This window comes from Melanostigma gelatinosum (assembly GCF_949748355.1).
Source record: "Melanostigma gelatinosum genome assembly, chromosome: 14".
Lineage (NCBI taxonomy): Eukaryota > Metazoa > Chordata > Actinopteri > Perciformes > Zoarcidae > Melanostigma > Melanostigma gelatinosum.
This window is the reverse complement of record NC_136647.1, coordinates 12,425,653-12,440,048: the sequence shown is the minus strand read 5'-3', so window position 1 is coordinate 12,440,048 and position 14,396 is coordinate 12,425,653. Positions and strand designations below refer to the sequence as shown.

Below are 14,396 nucleotides of genomic sequence, written 5' to 3'. Positions count from 1 at the left end.
CATGCGGCGTTAGTTCTCACTTTGTTCACTTCATAGTGTGTAACACTGCACGCTCAATAGCTTCACATGGAGATCTACAATGCAGTGAGGAAATCTCTGGTTTTACGTCTTCTTCCTTTATATGTAATTAACTGAATGTATGCTTAAGCTCATTAAAGGTACCCTGTGCAGTGGTTGACCACTAGTAGCGCTATGGAGCAATGTTTGTATTGTACCAGAGCACGCATGCAACATGATACGTGAATTTAGCTAAATAGTTTGGTAGCACTAACATGCTGCCATACAGTAAATGCTGCAACTAACGACTTTTTTCATGATTGATTTCATAAATTTCAAACAATTTTGAAAAACGCCCATCCCAGTTCATCCCCAATCAACTAACATGCATACCATGATTTGTGACTTTGTTGGTTTCAGTGGACAGAGATTATTCTGTGGACAGAGGAATTTGCAACACATTCTCACCCCCAACTAAATAAACTCCCATCGTCACAGGAATCTAGGGTTTAGACAACAAAACCACTTAGTTTTAGGAAAAGAGCGTGGTTGACGTTAACTTAACTAACAACTCATAACGACGCCCTTTAGCACCCTTTTCTGTCAAATTGGTCAGATTCCACTCACTGACCCACTTTGAACATGGTCCTTTGTGATTACAGGGGAATGGCGAGGTGTGTGTGTGTGTGTGTGTGTGTGTGTGAGTGAGAGTGAGAGTGAGAGTGTAGGTGTGTGTGTGTGACTGATTGGTAAAACCTGGTGGCAGAGAACTGGCTTTAAGGGCTGATAAAGACCTTTGGTTTTATTTTTTATTTTATTTATTTAACATTTTTCTTGTTTTGTTTACAAGGCCGTGAAATGTTGTGACTCTAGTTTAAAACCTTTATGTGACATTTCCTGACTCTCCATTAACAGTGACAGTGTTGATATTCATTCGTCATTTCAACCACATCTGTTTTCCTGTTGTATCCTACCCAACAGAGACACAACAAAATATGCTTTCATTGATGATTAGCAATATCTACTAATTATTATTTTAATATGAACTCATGTTTAAAAACACAGGATTGCATTTACATTACACGTGTGCATTTGTAGTTGAACAAGTTGTTTGTCAGTTTGTCAAATATTCTGCTTTTCTTCAAAACTATTGGGACAATTGTTGGACAAGGTTGTTTGTGTTCTTCCTTTTCTGTCTCTCACTCGATCTTTCTCATCTTCACCGCCAATTTGACCTTTTTGACGGTTCATTCCAGTTTTCCTCCACAGTGTAGCCAACAGGCCAACATCTTTGGCAGGTATATGGTAGCCTAATGAAGCCGACGGTATACCTGCCACACCTAAGCATTGTTAAGCTGTAGGTAAACTGCGAGATGAATTAAACTCACCCGTACCGCTGGCTAAACAAAGAAACCTAACTCCCAAAACCCAACCCTACTTTCACCTTTTTAGACTGTTTGATTTGGAGCGATGCGTGTTTGTTTGGCAGCACGTCCTTTGCGATGTCCCTTCTAAATTCTTCAAGCACTCTTAAACAAAAAAGGATGAATCCGTCTGTCTTGATCAAAGAGGAAGAACAGAAGCCCCCTGCATCATTCTTAGTCTGACTTTTATTGAAATCTTCAACACGTTTGAAATTCAAGCACTATTATAAAGCATTCAACAAAGAAAAATTCGATAAATCCGCTGTTTTACAATGTTTGGACACAAAAGTATAAACAAATGTGAAACTGAACACCAAATCTGATTAAAAAGAGATGGATATGAATTGATGAACCACAAAACACATCCTTTTGATGTGGAAACAAACATCTTACAGCAGCTTTAGTCATATTGCCTCAGGCTGTCTCACACACACACACACACACACAAAGAGGACCTTTGGCTCTTTGTGTGACAGCGGATCATACAGGCTGGTGCTTATATATATATACAATCTAACACAGAAACGCAGTGGAGTGTTCGAATACATTACAAATATATTTTATTCCATAAATATAAAATAAACTCACATATAGACACATACAAAGTCTTTGTGTCACAACTGAAACAGTGATGTCCGTAAACAGTGAAACTGTGATGGAGATAAAGTTGTTTCCCGGGGCCATATCATGGATCCATCTTCAGTTTCAGTCTCAGTAGAAACTCTCCTAAACAAATATTACATGCAAAACACACACACACACACACACACACACTGAACAATCACACAACCAAATCCATGTAAAACGAGAGCGAGCTCTTCCCTGTCATTGTCAGCGACACACAGCATTTTAACTGACGGTTTCAGTCAAACACGACACCAGTAGGCCGACAGACAATGATATAGCGACACACACTCACAAGAAGCACTTTCAGATTCACATAATGCCACAGAAGTTAAAGCATAAATACAACATGTTCTCAGAAAATTCAAAATAATTAAGTTATTTGTTTCTTGGAAAACATGCTCTGATGTTCATACAGAAAATAGGAGCCTCTTTAACAAGACACACCAGCTGCAAAGCAAAAAAAGTTCTGTAAATGAACATGTCGGCCAAAGGCAAAGCAGAAAATCAATAGTTGTACACACTTCTTCATTTCGGAGTCTTTTCGTGGCGTTCACCCTGTGGTTTCAGACCGTAAACTACAACACAGACACACAAAAGCACTCATGTGCAACAAACATTTGAAGTTCATCCTGCTTTCCAAATCAATCTGTCAGACACTTCCGTTCAAACATAGTCTTTCCTGTCGTACCCTGCACCTGCACTGGTGCTGCGCGGGGCGGTGTAGGCCATCCGGGGCGGCTTGTACTTCTTCTCTTTTGGCGGGCAGCTGCTGCACAGCATCGCCCCACCAATCAGGAGCAGGACGGCCGCTCCCCAGCCGATGTAGAGCGATACCCCGATCTCCCTCTTCTGCGCGGAGATCACGAGGGGGTTGTAGAAATCCCGGACGATGACGCTGGCCGACCAGGAGACGGGGATGAGGACCAAAAGGCCGCCCAGGACAAAGAAGATTCCAGCTATGATCATCACTTTGGCCTTGGATGCCTCGTCTCCGATGCAGTTGGTGCACTTGGCGCCGACGATGGAGATCAGGACCCCCAACACCCCGAGTATGATGGCGATGATCATCATTGCTCGGGAGGCCTGCAGCTCCTGAGGCAAGGCCAGCATCGAGTCGTAGATCTTGCACTGCATCTGGCCAGTGCTCTGGGTGACACAGTTCATCCATAAACCCTCCGTGATGGTCTGAGCGGTGATGATGTTGGCTCCGATGAAAGCCGTCACCTTCCACATTGGCAGGGCGCATGTAACTATTGCAATGATAAAACCAATCACTCCAAAGGCAATGCCCACGATCTCCATGCCCATTGACATGCTGGCTCTTGGTCTGGTGACAGAACAAAATTAAAATAGAGAGTCCACAGATTTTCCAACAAAACTTTCAGATGCCGGTGAAGGTCCTCCTCTGTTGTTCTGGTGTCCTTGAAATGTGTGAGCACCTGTAAGAGGGTGTGATGTTGCTATGAGATGCTGCCACAGGAACAAGAGATCCTTTATACCTCAGGAGAGCGAGGAGGAGTCCCCCGGTGATGATGTCAAAAAGGAGGCCGTCTACACAACAGAAGAAAAAAAAGAACACCACCTGTGTTCTATATAGTGGAGGAGGGGAGCTGGAGGCAGGACGGGTGAGGAGGGATGTCATGGTGGGAGTGTGTGTCTGTGGCTGGTGGGGGTTGGTCACCAGTAAAATGTCTGTCTCTTGAGAGAAGGGAACGAGAAGTTCTGTTTAATATCGTCCAAAAAAAACCTATATGTGTAGTTCCTTACACTGACTTGCATGCAATAGTTAACCACAGTGCAAAACAGAGAGGTAGCTTCAGCCTCTGGCTGTACATGGAAAGCTTGTTGTGAGTAAGCATGTAAACACACACACGAACACACACACACACAAACACACAGTCGGACTGTCCCTCTGATACTATTGGTTACTTCCTGGTTCCAGTCTTTAAACAGTCAGGATTCGTTGTTTCGGAAAACAATCCCAAAAGCTCTGCTGGAAACCGGAATAACTGCTCCCAGAGTAAATATGAGCAGAGAGAAAACATGATAGGCTGATTCTCAGACACCTTTAGCATATAGACAGCAGGATCTTCTCAGTATCGGTTGAACTCTTTGCTCTGACCAAATGATTCCTCGAAACACACGTGGTTGAGTATTCTGTAAAAATGATGTTATTATGTGAATCCATGTTGAAGATTAGTCAAACAAATCAGAAAAATGACACTAACTAAATTTAGAAAATAAGGATTTGTCTTTTTTGTTCTGTAAAAATGTTAAAGGACTTTTGTTTTTAGCTCGTCATTAACTGTCAACACAATGATTGTGCTACGACTGTTCATCGCCAACAGGCTGATCCAGTGTTTTTGTGAAACACACGAACGAAACAAATGTCGTTACATTATGAGTCTCGAGCTCACAAAGCAATCCCCAAGGCTGAACAACAGGGAGGCTCTGCTTGTCGTACCATCGTGCTGATGTAACAACATCAGTTGATGCTTTACTGCAGAGATAACAGCGATAACCTGAAGGCGACCTGTATCAGTACAGGTACCTGTATCAGTACAGGCGACCCTGTTGACCAGCTGCTTGTGTTACCAAAACAAGAGCCGAAGCTGCTTCTGTTTTTGCTATAAATGTATATTCTCCATTTTTAACCAAGTCAGACATTATCATATTATCATAGTGGAAGAATGCAAGCTCAAACTAACACACATCTACGTATGGACAAATTATCGTGTCACCAGTGGAGGAAAGTAATTCAGTGTGTTTACTCAAGTACAATTTTGAGGTACTTTACTTCAGCATTTCCGTTTTTGATACTTTATACTTCCACTATTTATAATATATAGATGGATGATGTCAGATAAAATCAACTAATAAATGATGATGTATTATTATAGTTTAAGTTTGGACTTTATTGCAGTCGATCAAATAATTAAAATGGCGACATATTTACAAGCTGACGTTCATCAATAACTATTATTCAATAATATACTAAATGGCTCTGCATAATGAGTGCTTTTCATTTCGATATTTTAATAATAGTTAAATAGTAACACCCAGTGGTGGAAGAAGTATTTTACTTAAGTTTACGAGGTTTGTTCAGTGTTGTTCAGAGGAGCAGAAATAGGCTGTGTGTAGTAATGCTCCTGGAGCAGGATTAACAGGCTGCTCTGCCACCTGAGCACACGGGGCCGGACCACAGAGGGATCATTTCACTATTCAAAAGAGGAATGAGTTGGTTTCTGCAGATCAGACACCAAACAGAAAGGATTAACCTTTACATCACAATCTAAAAGAGAATCATCTGTCACGCACAACTCACTAACTCTGTAAAACATCAACACCCGTTTTTCATGCTGTTTATGTAAAATGGTGTAAAAGATTTTAAAAACCGAAGAAGGTAAAAAACAAATACAGTTCTTGAACAATGTGCTCATTTTGTCTTTAACTTGTTCATCTTAATTCTGTTATTTGAATTTCCACTTTTATCTCCAAAGTATATGGAGTCAAAACCTTGTCACTATTTATGGCTTTTCCTCTCAATTATTCAAACATTTGTTAATCATCTTTATCATTGTTAATAAGAACCCGGATAAATTAGGCCCACATCATGTTTCACAGTGAAAATCTTTATTACTTTGTTATTTAAGTTATTTCAATAATTTCAGTCGATCTAAAACCAAAACATTTGCATCCAAAGAGTAAACTCAAAATGTTCTCTCGATATTGGCAAACACATACAATGTTAATGCATCAAAAGCCATAAAAGCATCAACCTTAGTATACAATGTCTAAACACAGCATTCATAAAGCATCGTACATGTTATCAGCACAAATAATAAATATATATATATGTGTATATGGGATGTAAATGGGATAAAGTCTCTTAACTGAGATAAAATCTGTGAACTTCTGTTACCATATTCGGTCACGTCTTCTTAAACTTGATTTAGACCGATGGTAAATGTAAACAGAACCATCAAACATCCCTATAGAGCTTTTAAATCACGTTTTTTTTTAAGTATTAAAAAACTGCCTGCAGATTTACAATTATCTATGTCCTTAATATTCTCAAACTTTTACCATTTTACCAATAATTATTATTTAGCTTCAGTTCTGTGCTCATTTCCGGACAATGTACAAATAAGCAGGATACAAGTGAAAATAATATGAAGGAGGTCACATTTCCTCCTACTCCCCCCTCGGTCCCGTACTCTTCCCTCACACGTAGTCCCTCCTGTTGTAGGAGCTTGGAGCGTTTGACCTCGGTGCGGCGGAGTACGCCATACGACTCTGAGGGTGCACGCTGTACCTCGGTTTATCTTCCTTTGGAGGGCAACTGCAGCAGAGGATGGACCCTCCAATCAGCAGCAGGGCCGCGGCAGTCCAGCCTAGATACAGCGCCGCCCCGATCTCCATCTTCTGACCAGAGAGGATGAGTGGACTGTAGAACTCAACTATGATGGTGTTTGCTGACCAGGAAACGGGCACCAGCTGGGTCAGAGCGGCTGTGATGAACGCGCCGCCTGAGGCGGCCATCACCTTGGCTTTAACCCCTTCATCCTCGATGCAGTTGGTGCACTTTGCTCCGACCATAGATATGAGGAGAGCCACCACCCCCACGATGATGGAGACGATGGTGAGCGCCCTGGCGGCCTGCAGGTCCTGAGGTAAAGCCAGCATGGAGTCGTAGACCTTACACTGCATCTGTCCCGTGCTCTGGAACACGCAGTTCATCCACAGGCCCTCCCAGTACACCTGAGCTGTGACAATGTTGGAGCCAATGAAGGCCGAGACCCTCCACATTGGCAAGGCGCAGCTGGTCACACTCAGCACCCAGCCGAGCACTGACAGACTGATGCCGACCAGTTCAAGTCCAAAAGACACCATAGTGCACTCAGACAAGCGTGCCCCCTTTTGGATCAAAAGCTCCTTTATTAGTCCTTCCTCTCCTCTCGGTTCCTCTATATATGATTTTCTCTTTCTCTCGGTTTTTCTTGCTTCCCCGTCTTCCTTTTATTTTCCAGCTAACACTTAAAGGCCTTCTTGCTTTTGCCCTTCAAGCCGCACTTTGTCGACCCTTCTTTCCACCAGGTATGTCCTCTCCTCAAGCTGTAGCTACTGCACCTGCTGCTGAATCCAGAAGTGTCGATTTGTCACAGTGTGCTTCCTCCACAAACTCTCTGCTGCGTGTACGTGTCCGCTCTGACGTTTCCTCTGTTCTTCTGCTCTTAAGTAGTCGATGACCCTTATCTGTGCATTGTTTTATTACGAAGTGGTCAGGCCCTCCTAAGAGATTACATCACTCGTCAAACCAAACCAATCAGGTGAGGCCTGGGCATTGGCCTCATTTACCACCTGGGTGTGTTGGTGTTCGTGTGTGTGTTTTTTCAAATGAGGAGTAGTTTTATGGTTTAACCTTTTGCCCATGGTAGGTCTGGGTGTGTCGGCTTTATTGCTGTCAGTAGGTAATGAGTGGCCAAGCCGAGCTTGTTACGTGGTTGATAGGTGACCACATGAGGCCGTAAGGAATATAGAAACATTCTAATAGCTGTGTGTGTGTGTGCGTGCGTGCGTGCGTGTGTGTGTGTGTCTGTGTTTGCATAGCGTGGGATTGTGTTTGAGTAAGAGTGAGGAAGAGAACTTTGGCACATATTAAATGTAAGCCTTCTCCATATCTACCCCCTCCCTCTGGAACTCTCTCCCCAAAAACATCCGAGATTGCACTGACCTTTCCACATTCAAATCACAAATCAAAACTCACCTGTTCAAAACTGCTTTTAATGTGTGACTATTATCGTGTACTTTGTTTTTAGTGTATTGTTTTTATATATGATGATTTTAATGTAAAGTGTCTTTGAGTGTCATGAAAAGCGCTATGTAAATAAAATGTATTATTATTATTATTATTATTAAGCAGACTGTTTTTCTGTTACATATTTTCTGTTTCCATTATTTTTTGTTGCTGTGATGTGCCACGTTTTCATAGCCTCGACAAAAACACGATGTGACAGTTTTTATAGCTGTTTTTATGACACGTACCATCTCCAGTCACACAGGCGATTTTAGTTAATGACAAACTAGAAATGTTACAAATATATTTCATAGATCTGACCTCTGTGAACCAACTTTTTCTGCCAATATTTTCTTTTTCATGTTGAGGAGAAACACACAAAAAATTGAAGCTTTTGAAATCATGCTAAAATCATGCTGTGATTGGTTTATTTGCTTTCACACCACAAACGAAACACACCAGAGTCCACTTGGAAGAAGAGATAGATCTTTCTCCGCTGTTTGATCCGCACCAGGGTTCCATTGACAGCTTTCACGCCAGCCCAAACAAACCGTATACTAACCGGGAAAATGGACCTCAGTTCTGTTTTAACCAAAGTCAATGGGTGAGACCTGTGAAAGCTTCAAAATTCATGAGTGATGTATTCACTATAAATAATTGCTGTTGGTATTGACATCTGACCAAAAAGCCATTCAAAAAAGCCAGTAACTTTGAGACGAGGGAACTCATTTCAAAGTATCCTTTTTCAACATCTTAACACGGGGTTGTCTTTGAGCAGACAGTCTCCACATAATAAACATAAAACCAGCAAACAACAAAATTGCGAACCAAAATGTAAGAAATGTCATGCAGAAATGGAAAAGAGTTTTGGTTCATGGTTGTAATTGTTGCACCCTTAAAATGAACTGTCCCAATACACGTCCATCTTCGTTTTGCAACTTTTATTAACAAATCCCACGGTTAAGCACAAGCACATTTTTGCCTTCAGCCTGCATCACGGTCTCCAAAGACTCTCTTAAAGCGACAGCGCTTTCTTCTAAAGTGTCAGTACAACAACTTTCCTCCCTTCACAGTTAGTAAGTATACAGTTAGGTAATATTTTCAACGATTGACGTCATACAAATATGAAAGAACTTAAACACGTATGATTTTACATTGACACACTACATAATATTGGACTATTAAATGTAATATTCTCCCACAAGGTTGACTGTGATTTGTCCAAGTCATCACTCCGGTGCCACTATCACACTCTGACACTTGTATCTGGTATATGTGATCACATTATCACACTTCAACATTAGTCAACATTACACGTCTGCTAAAGAATGGTAAACACTGTAACCATGATAAGATAAAGCCTGATAAAAGGCAATTCATTGAGATTATCTTTGTATTTCGAAAGGAAACAAACAATCCGCTTACAATTCAAATCATATTTGACTGTCAATACTATCAGCTTCTTTGTTTGCATGCTTAATCAAGAAATATCTGACTTTGGAGCCGTTGATCAACAGCACTACTACGGTGTGTACTCCAGCAAGCAGTGTCTTGTGCACACTCTTTTATTTGCACACATCAAAAGGTAGCATTTCAAGTCGTGTTTCTTCACCAATTTATTTTAATTTATTAATTAATTAATTTAAACCCCGTCTACACGTATACAGATATTTTCTAAAACTAATAGTGTATTTTCTCCACACGACTGTTCTGGCGTGGCAGACTTGCCTAACAATGTTTGAGACACTTTGTCGTGCCAAGCCAAAGGCCTTAGCTGTCTTCCGCAGTCTAGTTGGGTAGTACAGTGTACAGGCTACCTTTTTCAAAACACCTGGAGATCTCATCACCGTTGATTCCCCTTCGGTGTGAAGACGAAGGAGCTCACTCAAAGATACGAGTGATGCTCTGGACATGCAAAACTTTTCCTTCTACTTCTCATCGACGACTATCCCTCTCTGTAAATTGTCCTTCCATCGGCTGGTTCGACCAAGCCTGATCCAAAACCGTCGTTTCTTGGCCCAGGATGGCATCCCCGTCCTCAATGCTGCCTGCAGAGCTCTAATTGGTTAGTTTTATGTTGTTGTTTTTTCAGCTGTTAGTGACACCAGCATCACACCAAATGAAACAGCTGGAAAAGGCCTGGAGTAATCATTCATATCATTTTCATGTCACCAAAACAGCTCTTTACTCATGAATACTGTAACAACTCCATATATATTTGTGCAGTGTGTGGAGTTTCACTGGCGGCTCAATCTCTCACAAGAGTTGATAAATGAGTTTCAGATAGCAGAGCGATGATCCATTTCCCTGTTGTGTCCCTGCGTGGGTTGGTGGATTCGTGAAATTGTGAGCTCTTCCTTCTCTCCAGCTGCAGAGTAAACACCAATGATATCATCGTATCCCACTGTGTGTTTGGAGAGGTTATTTCAGAACGCAGACTGTATATATAACAGGTTTATCTATTTGGTCAACTGCCAAACGAAATTCAGATAGGTGCATGGGTCAGCAACTATAAACACACTGATCATACTGTGCTAACCTGAATACAGGAGGGAAGACAGTTACAGGAAATACCCTTCCAGGAAGTACTGATACTGCCCTGCTCTGAAACTAAAGTACATGTATTATTTGTGTTTTTTATTCAACGTAACAAAAAAAAGCACTTAGTGGTAAAACGGAAGAAAAACTACCATTAATAACCAAGGGTCAGGAATTAAAAGAAGTGTGACGTATAATAGTTTGTCTGTTACCTCATTAGGAATTCAACAATCATTGATACATCGCTTCTGCTGTACTTACATGTTTTGTGAGGATGGTTGTAATACACACACGCAAAAAAAAGTCAACACATAAACAATTACACGTTTTAGTTTTAACCAAGTAGTGCCAGCAATAATTCCCATCTCAAGTGAATGCAGCATGACGTTTCACTCATGACTCTCTTGATATCAATCCCTCTCCTCTTTCAATTTTTTCCCCCTCCGTTGTGATAGTAGCTGACTCACACCTGCTCGGGGGATTTGTACATTTTATATCTTAAGTCTTCTTTGTAACTAACTTGTATGGTGTAATGGGTGTAACCAAGTTCTACTAAGTTATAGCGTAACTATAGCTGGAGCAACAGGCTGCAGTTTCTGCTACTTAATCTGCAGCGTTAAGATGAGATAAGATAGACTTTATTGTCCCGAAGGAAATTTGTCTTGGAAACATACATACAGTGTACAGTGTCTGCTGTTAAAAAACAATACAATACAAAATAACATATTGCATACATACATTACATACACAGACTGTCGCCAGTCCACATACCCGCACACACAGTACCTACAGTACTTACAAAAGACAAAAGACTGCCACCGGCCAACAAACACATTTCACACTGCCCATCGTATAACGCACCAGTAGTGTATGGTTAAGATATTAAAAATAAATATAAATCGGTGTTCCAGGGTTAAGCTCTGGCTAGCTCGCCATTTAGGGCTTTGATGGACGAGGGGACAAAAGAGTTCTTAAAGCGGTTGAGCTGCACTGAGCTGAATACCATCTCCTCTGTTTTCCTGACGTTGAGGATGAGGAAGTGTTTGTCGCACCACTGGACCAAGTTCTGAATCTCATGTCTGTACACAGCTGTATCTGATGTGTCAGACATGAGACCCAGGGTGGCTGTATCATCAGAAAACTTGACCATGTAATTGTTAGCAGTGCTGCATGTACATTCATTGGTGTACAGGGTGAACAGGACTGGTGAACTGACGCACCCCTGGGGGGCGCCGGTGTTGATGGTCAAGGGTTCAGACAAGGTCCTGTTCACCCTGACCTGCTGGGTACGGTTGGTGAGGAATGAGTGGTACCACTTAATAGTGAAGGGGTTGACATTCATCAGCTGCAGTGTATTCAGGAGAACGTGAGGCTGTAGGGTGTTAAAGGCTGAACTGAAATCTACAAACAACAGTCTGGCATAGGCCCTCGGATTCTCGAGGTGTTTAGTCACTAGATGCACTATCAGTGCCTCTCTTTTGTACAGGTTTTTTTTGTCATTAATGATACAGTTTGAGCCAACGGTTGCAAAACATCTTATTGTAACTGACTCTCCGTCCATCCGCAGCAGGGTATTTGCAGACGTCCCTCTACCCAGCAAACTCTCAGGATGTAATTCACCATAATCTGTGGTTCAACACAAGCAGTTATGTCATTTGACTTTGTTGTCTTCCCTTCACACTGACACAGTGACAGTTGGGCAGGGCCACTTACAAGTGTCAGTTTGTAACTATGGTCATGCAGTGTGTTGGGAGGAGCATCTTCTCAACGGTTGTCTTTTGCTCCGTGCTGAGACACATGACGCGTCTTTGTGTATAGTCAAAGATAGAAGTCCTGAGTCTTTACTGTACTTTCTACAATATTAGTATTTATTATATTCACAAAAGAACACAGAATGAACATAAAAGAAAACAAAAAACAAGTTTGTCTTCCAGGACCTTCGCCTCACTCAGAGGCCGTCCTCTCTCATAAAATGTGTCACTTTGTTTGTTTTTCTCTAAAGATCACCTCCCTTTCCCAGCTCCATTTTTTTTAACCTGCAATGGCCCTGACGCTTTGTCGTACTCTCCTGCATATCGACTTAACCTACAAATTATTCAAAATAACATTTAAGTCAAAATATGCTGAAGTAACTGTAAAATTCCTGATTTTAGAAATACTAATTTCACGGTCTTGTTCAAAAATGTTTTTTTCGCCAGAGGGGGTAGATTGCACACCAGTCTCAATTGACAAGAATGAAACTTGTACATAACTACAATAGATAATGAAACCTCTTCTTCGACTATAATAAAGAAGACAAGCTTCTAAACTGTCTGTCTATCAAGATGAGATAGTGGCAGTTTAATTCAATAGAAACTGTTGGCCTGAGAGGACCTCATAAAGATGTTACACCCCATATTTAAGAATGGAAAGCAGTTTACTAACGAACACACCAATCTTTTTAGTCAAAATCACACTTATAATAATATAGGAGGAATATCTCCTTGGCAATCACCAGCCTTTCATTTCAAATTGCCCGTTTCAAAGAGAGATGGGGATTTCCACTGGCAGCCTTTATTAGGTGACTGGTCGGTAGCGATACTGCTCTATAAGCGGACTCTCTGTTACTAAGTAATACGTCTTTTGAAAGCGGTAGCCTTGGATTTAATGGCTGCTTCAAGATTTATGGACACATTAAAAGTTGTTTGAACACTGGGCGATGCTACACCACCCCATCCTTCTTTCTATTTGTGCAGAAAGCTCCAAACAAAATCAGAGTTGTGTATTTTATTGCTGCATTGTGGACATATAAAATGAAATGTACAGGTTCACACCGGACTACATGACAATAAACTGACAGCATAAAAAAAAAGTCTAACGCTGCCTCCTCTTAGTCAGGTTTAAACCTAGTGACTTTCAGGGAAATTGTGTGTACACCACACTCACACACACACACACACACACACACACACACACACACACACACACACACACACACACACACACACACACACACACACACACACACACACACACACACACAGTAATCGTTTTGAAAGAAGAAGTTGCTGCCTCCCTTTGGGCAGAGCGGTGAATAGCACACAGGGTTTCTTTCATGTCAGAGTTACAACATTTAGAAGTCCCTAAATCCAGACCTGTCACATACGCGTATATCATAACACTGACTCTTTTTTGTTGCCCTTCCCCACTCCGCCCCCACACCAATTTCCCAGAAATATCTCTTTTCCTGTGATCTTGTATGAACAAAACAACCTTGTATGCTCACTTACAACCGGCCCTCAGTCTGATTCACAGAACACACACAGACTGAACATAAAAGAGCTTCTCTCAAAGCCTATATTTCACTTTTCACTTTTTCAATTTGCTTTGAGAAATGCAATTCTGTTTCTTAAAGTAACAAAATGACTAAAGGCCCATTTCACCTTTTCAGCCACCTGTAATTATCTAAACCCAGGGAGTGTCATGAAATCACGTTGGAGCTGCGTTTATCAGAGGTCACATGCTTTTAATTGCAAGTACTGTGTACACGCCTGTCGACAACACCGAGAATTGCAGAAGACCTGTCATTAAATACACTGAAGCACATACATGTTTCTGCTTTTTACACAGATACGTCTTTAAAAACAAGACTGCATATTTTGGAGACAATCTGATAAAGTTTTTGATTTGTAGGGTTGTCAGATTTTGAAATTGTTGGTAAATGACACGAAGAGGGTCACAAAGAATTGATAAATCACAATATGTTCAAGTAGAGAAGTTGTTATCTGGAGCAACATGCTTCTTAACATTAGAATACAACTTTCAGACTTGACAACGTAAGAATACCTGATATTTAAAAGACATCATAATTATTTAAATTTCAAACAAAGTGTTTATTTAAAACTTAAAGTAGACAGCTGTCACTTCCTGCCTCAAAGTGAGAAATGAGATGAAAATGAGAGGGAAAAGGTTGTCTGTTCTGACCTGCAGGATACATCTGGGTCAGAGTGCAAAGCAGTGCTTGCTCCTCCCTC

At 41.2% G+C, this 14,396-nt stretch overlaps 2 protein-coding genes across 2 annotated transcripts; both read right to left on the bottom strand.

Annotated features, from left to right (window-relative positions):
• Positions 1–1,629: 1,629 nt before the first annotated feature.
• On the bottom strand, positions 1,630–3,494 carry LOC306788590 (claudin-3-like). The gene has a single exon (XM_079284164.1). The coding sequence runs from the start codon at positions 3,360–3,362 to the stop codon at positions 2,712–2,714; it is 651 nt and encodes a 216-aa protein (XP_079140290.1). The 5' UTR covers positions 3,363–3,494; the 3' UTR covers positions 1,630–2,711.
• Positions 3,495–6,272: 2,778 nt separating this feature from the next.
• LOC306788589 (claudin-4-like) lies at positions 6,273–6,941 on the bottom strand (the record flags this gene model as incomplete). Its single annotated transcript, XM_079284163.1, has 1 exon — positions 6,273–6,941. One exon carries the CDS (start codon positions 6,939–6,941, stop codon positions 6,273–6,275), a length of 669 nt encoding a protein of 222 aa, XP_079140289.1.
• Positions 6,942–14,396: the final 7,455 nt, after the last annotated feature.

Excerpts from the sequence above, each read along its gene's own strand:
- LOC306788590 (XM_079284164.1), bottom strand. The coding sequence starts at position 3,362 with ATGTCAATGGGCATGGAGATCGTGGGCATTGCCTTTGGAGTGATTGGT.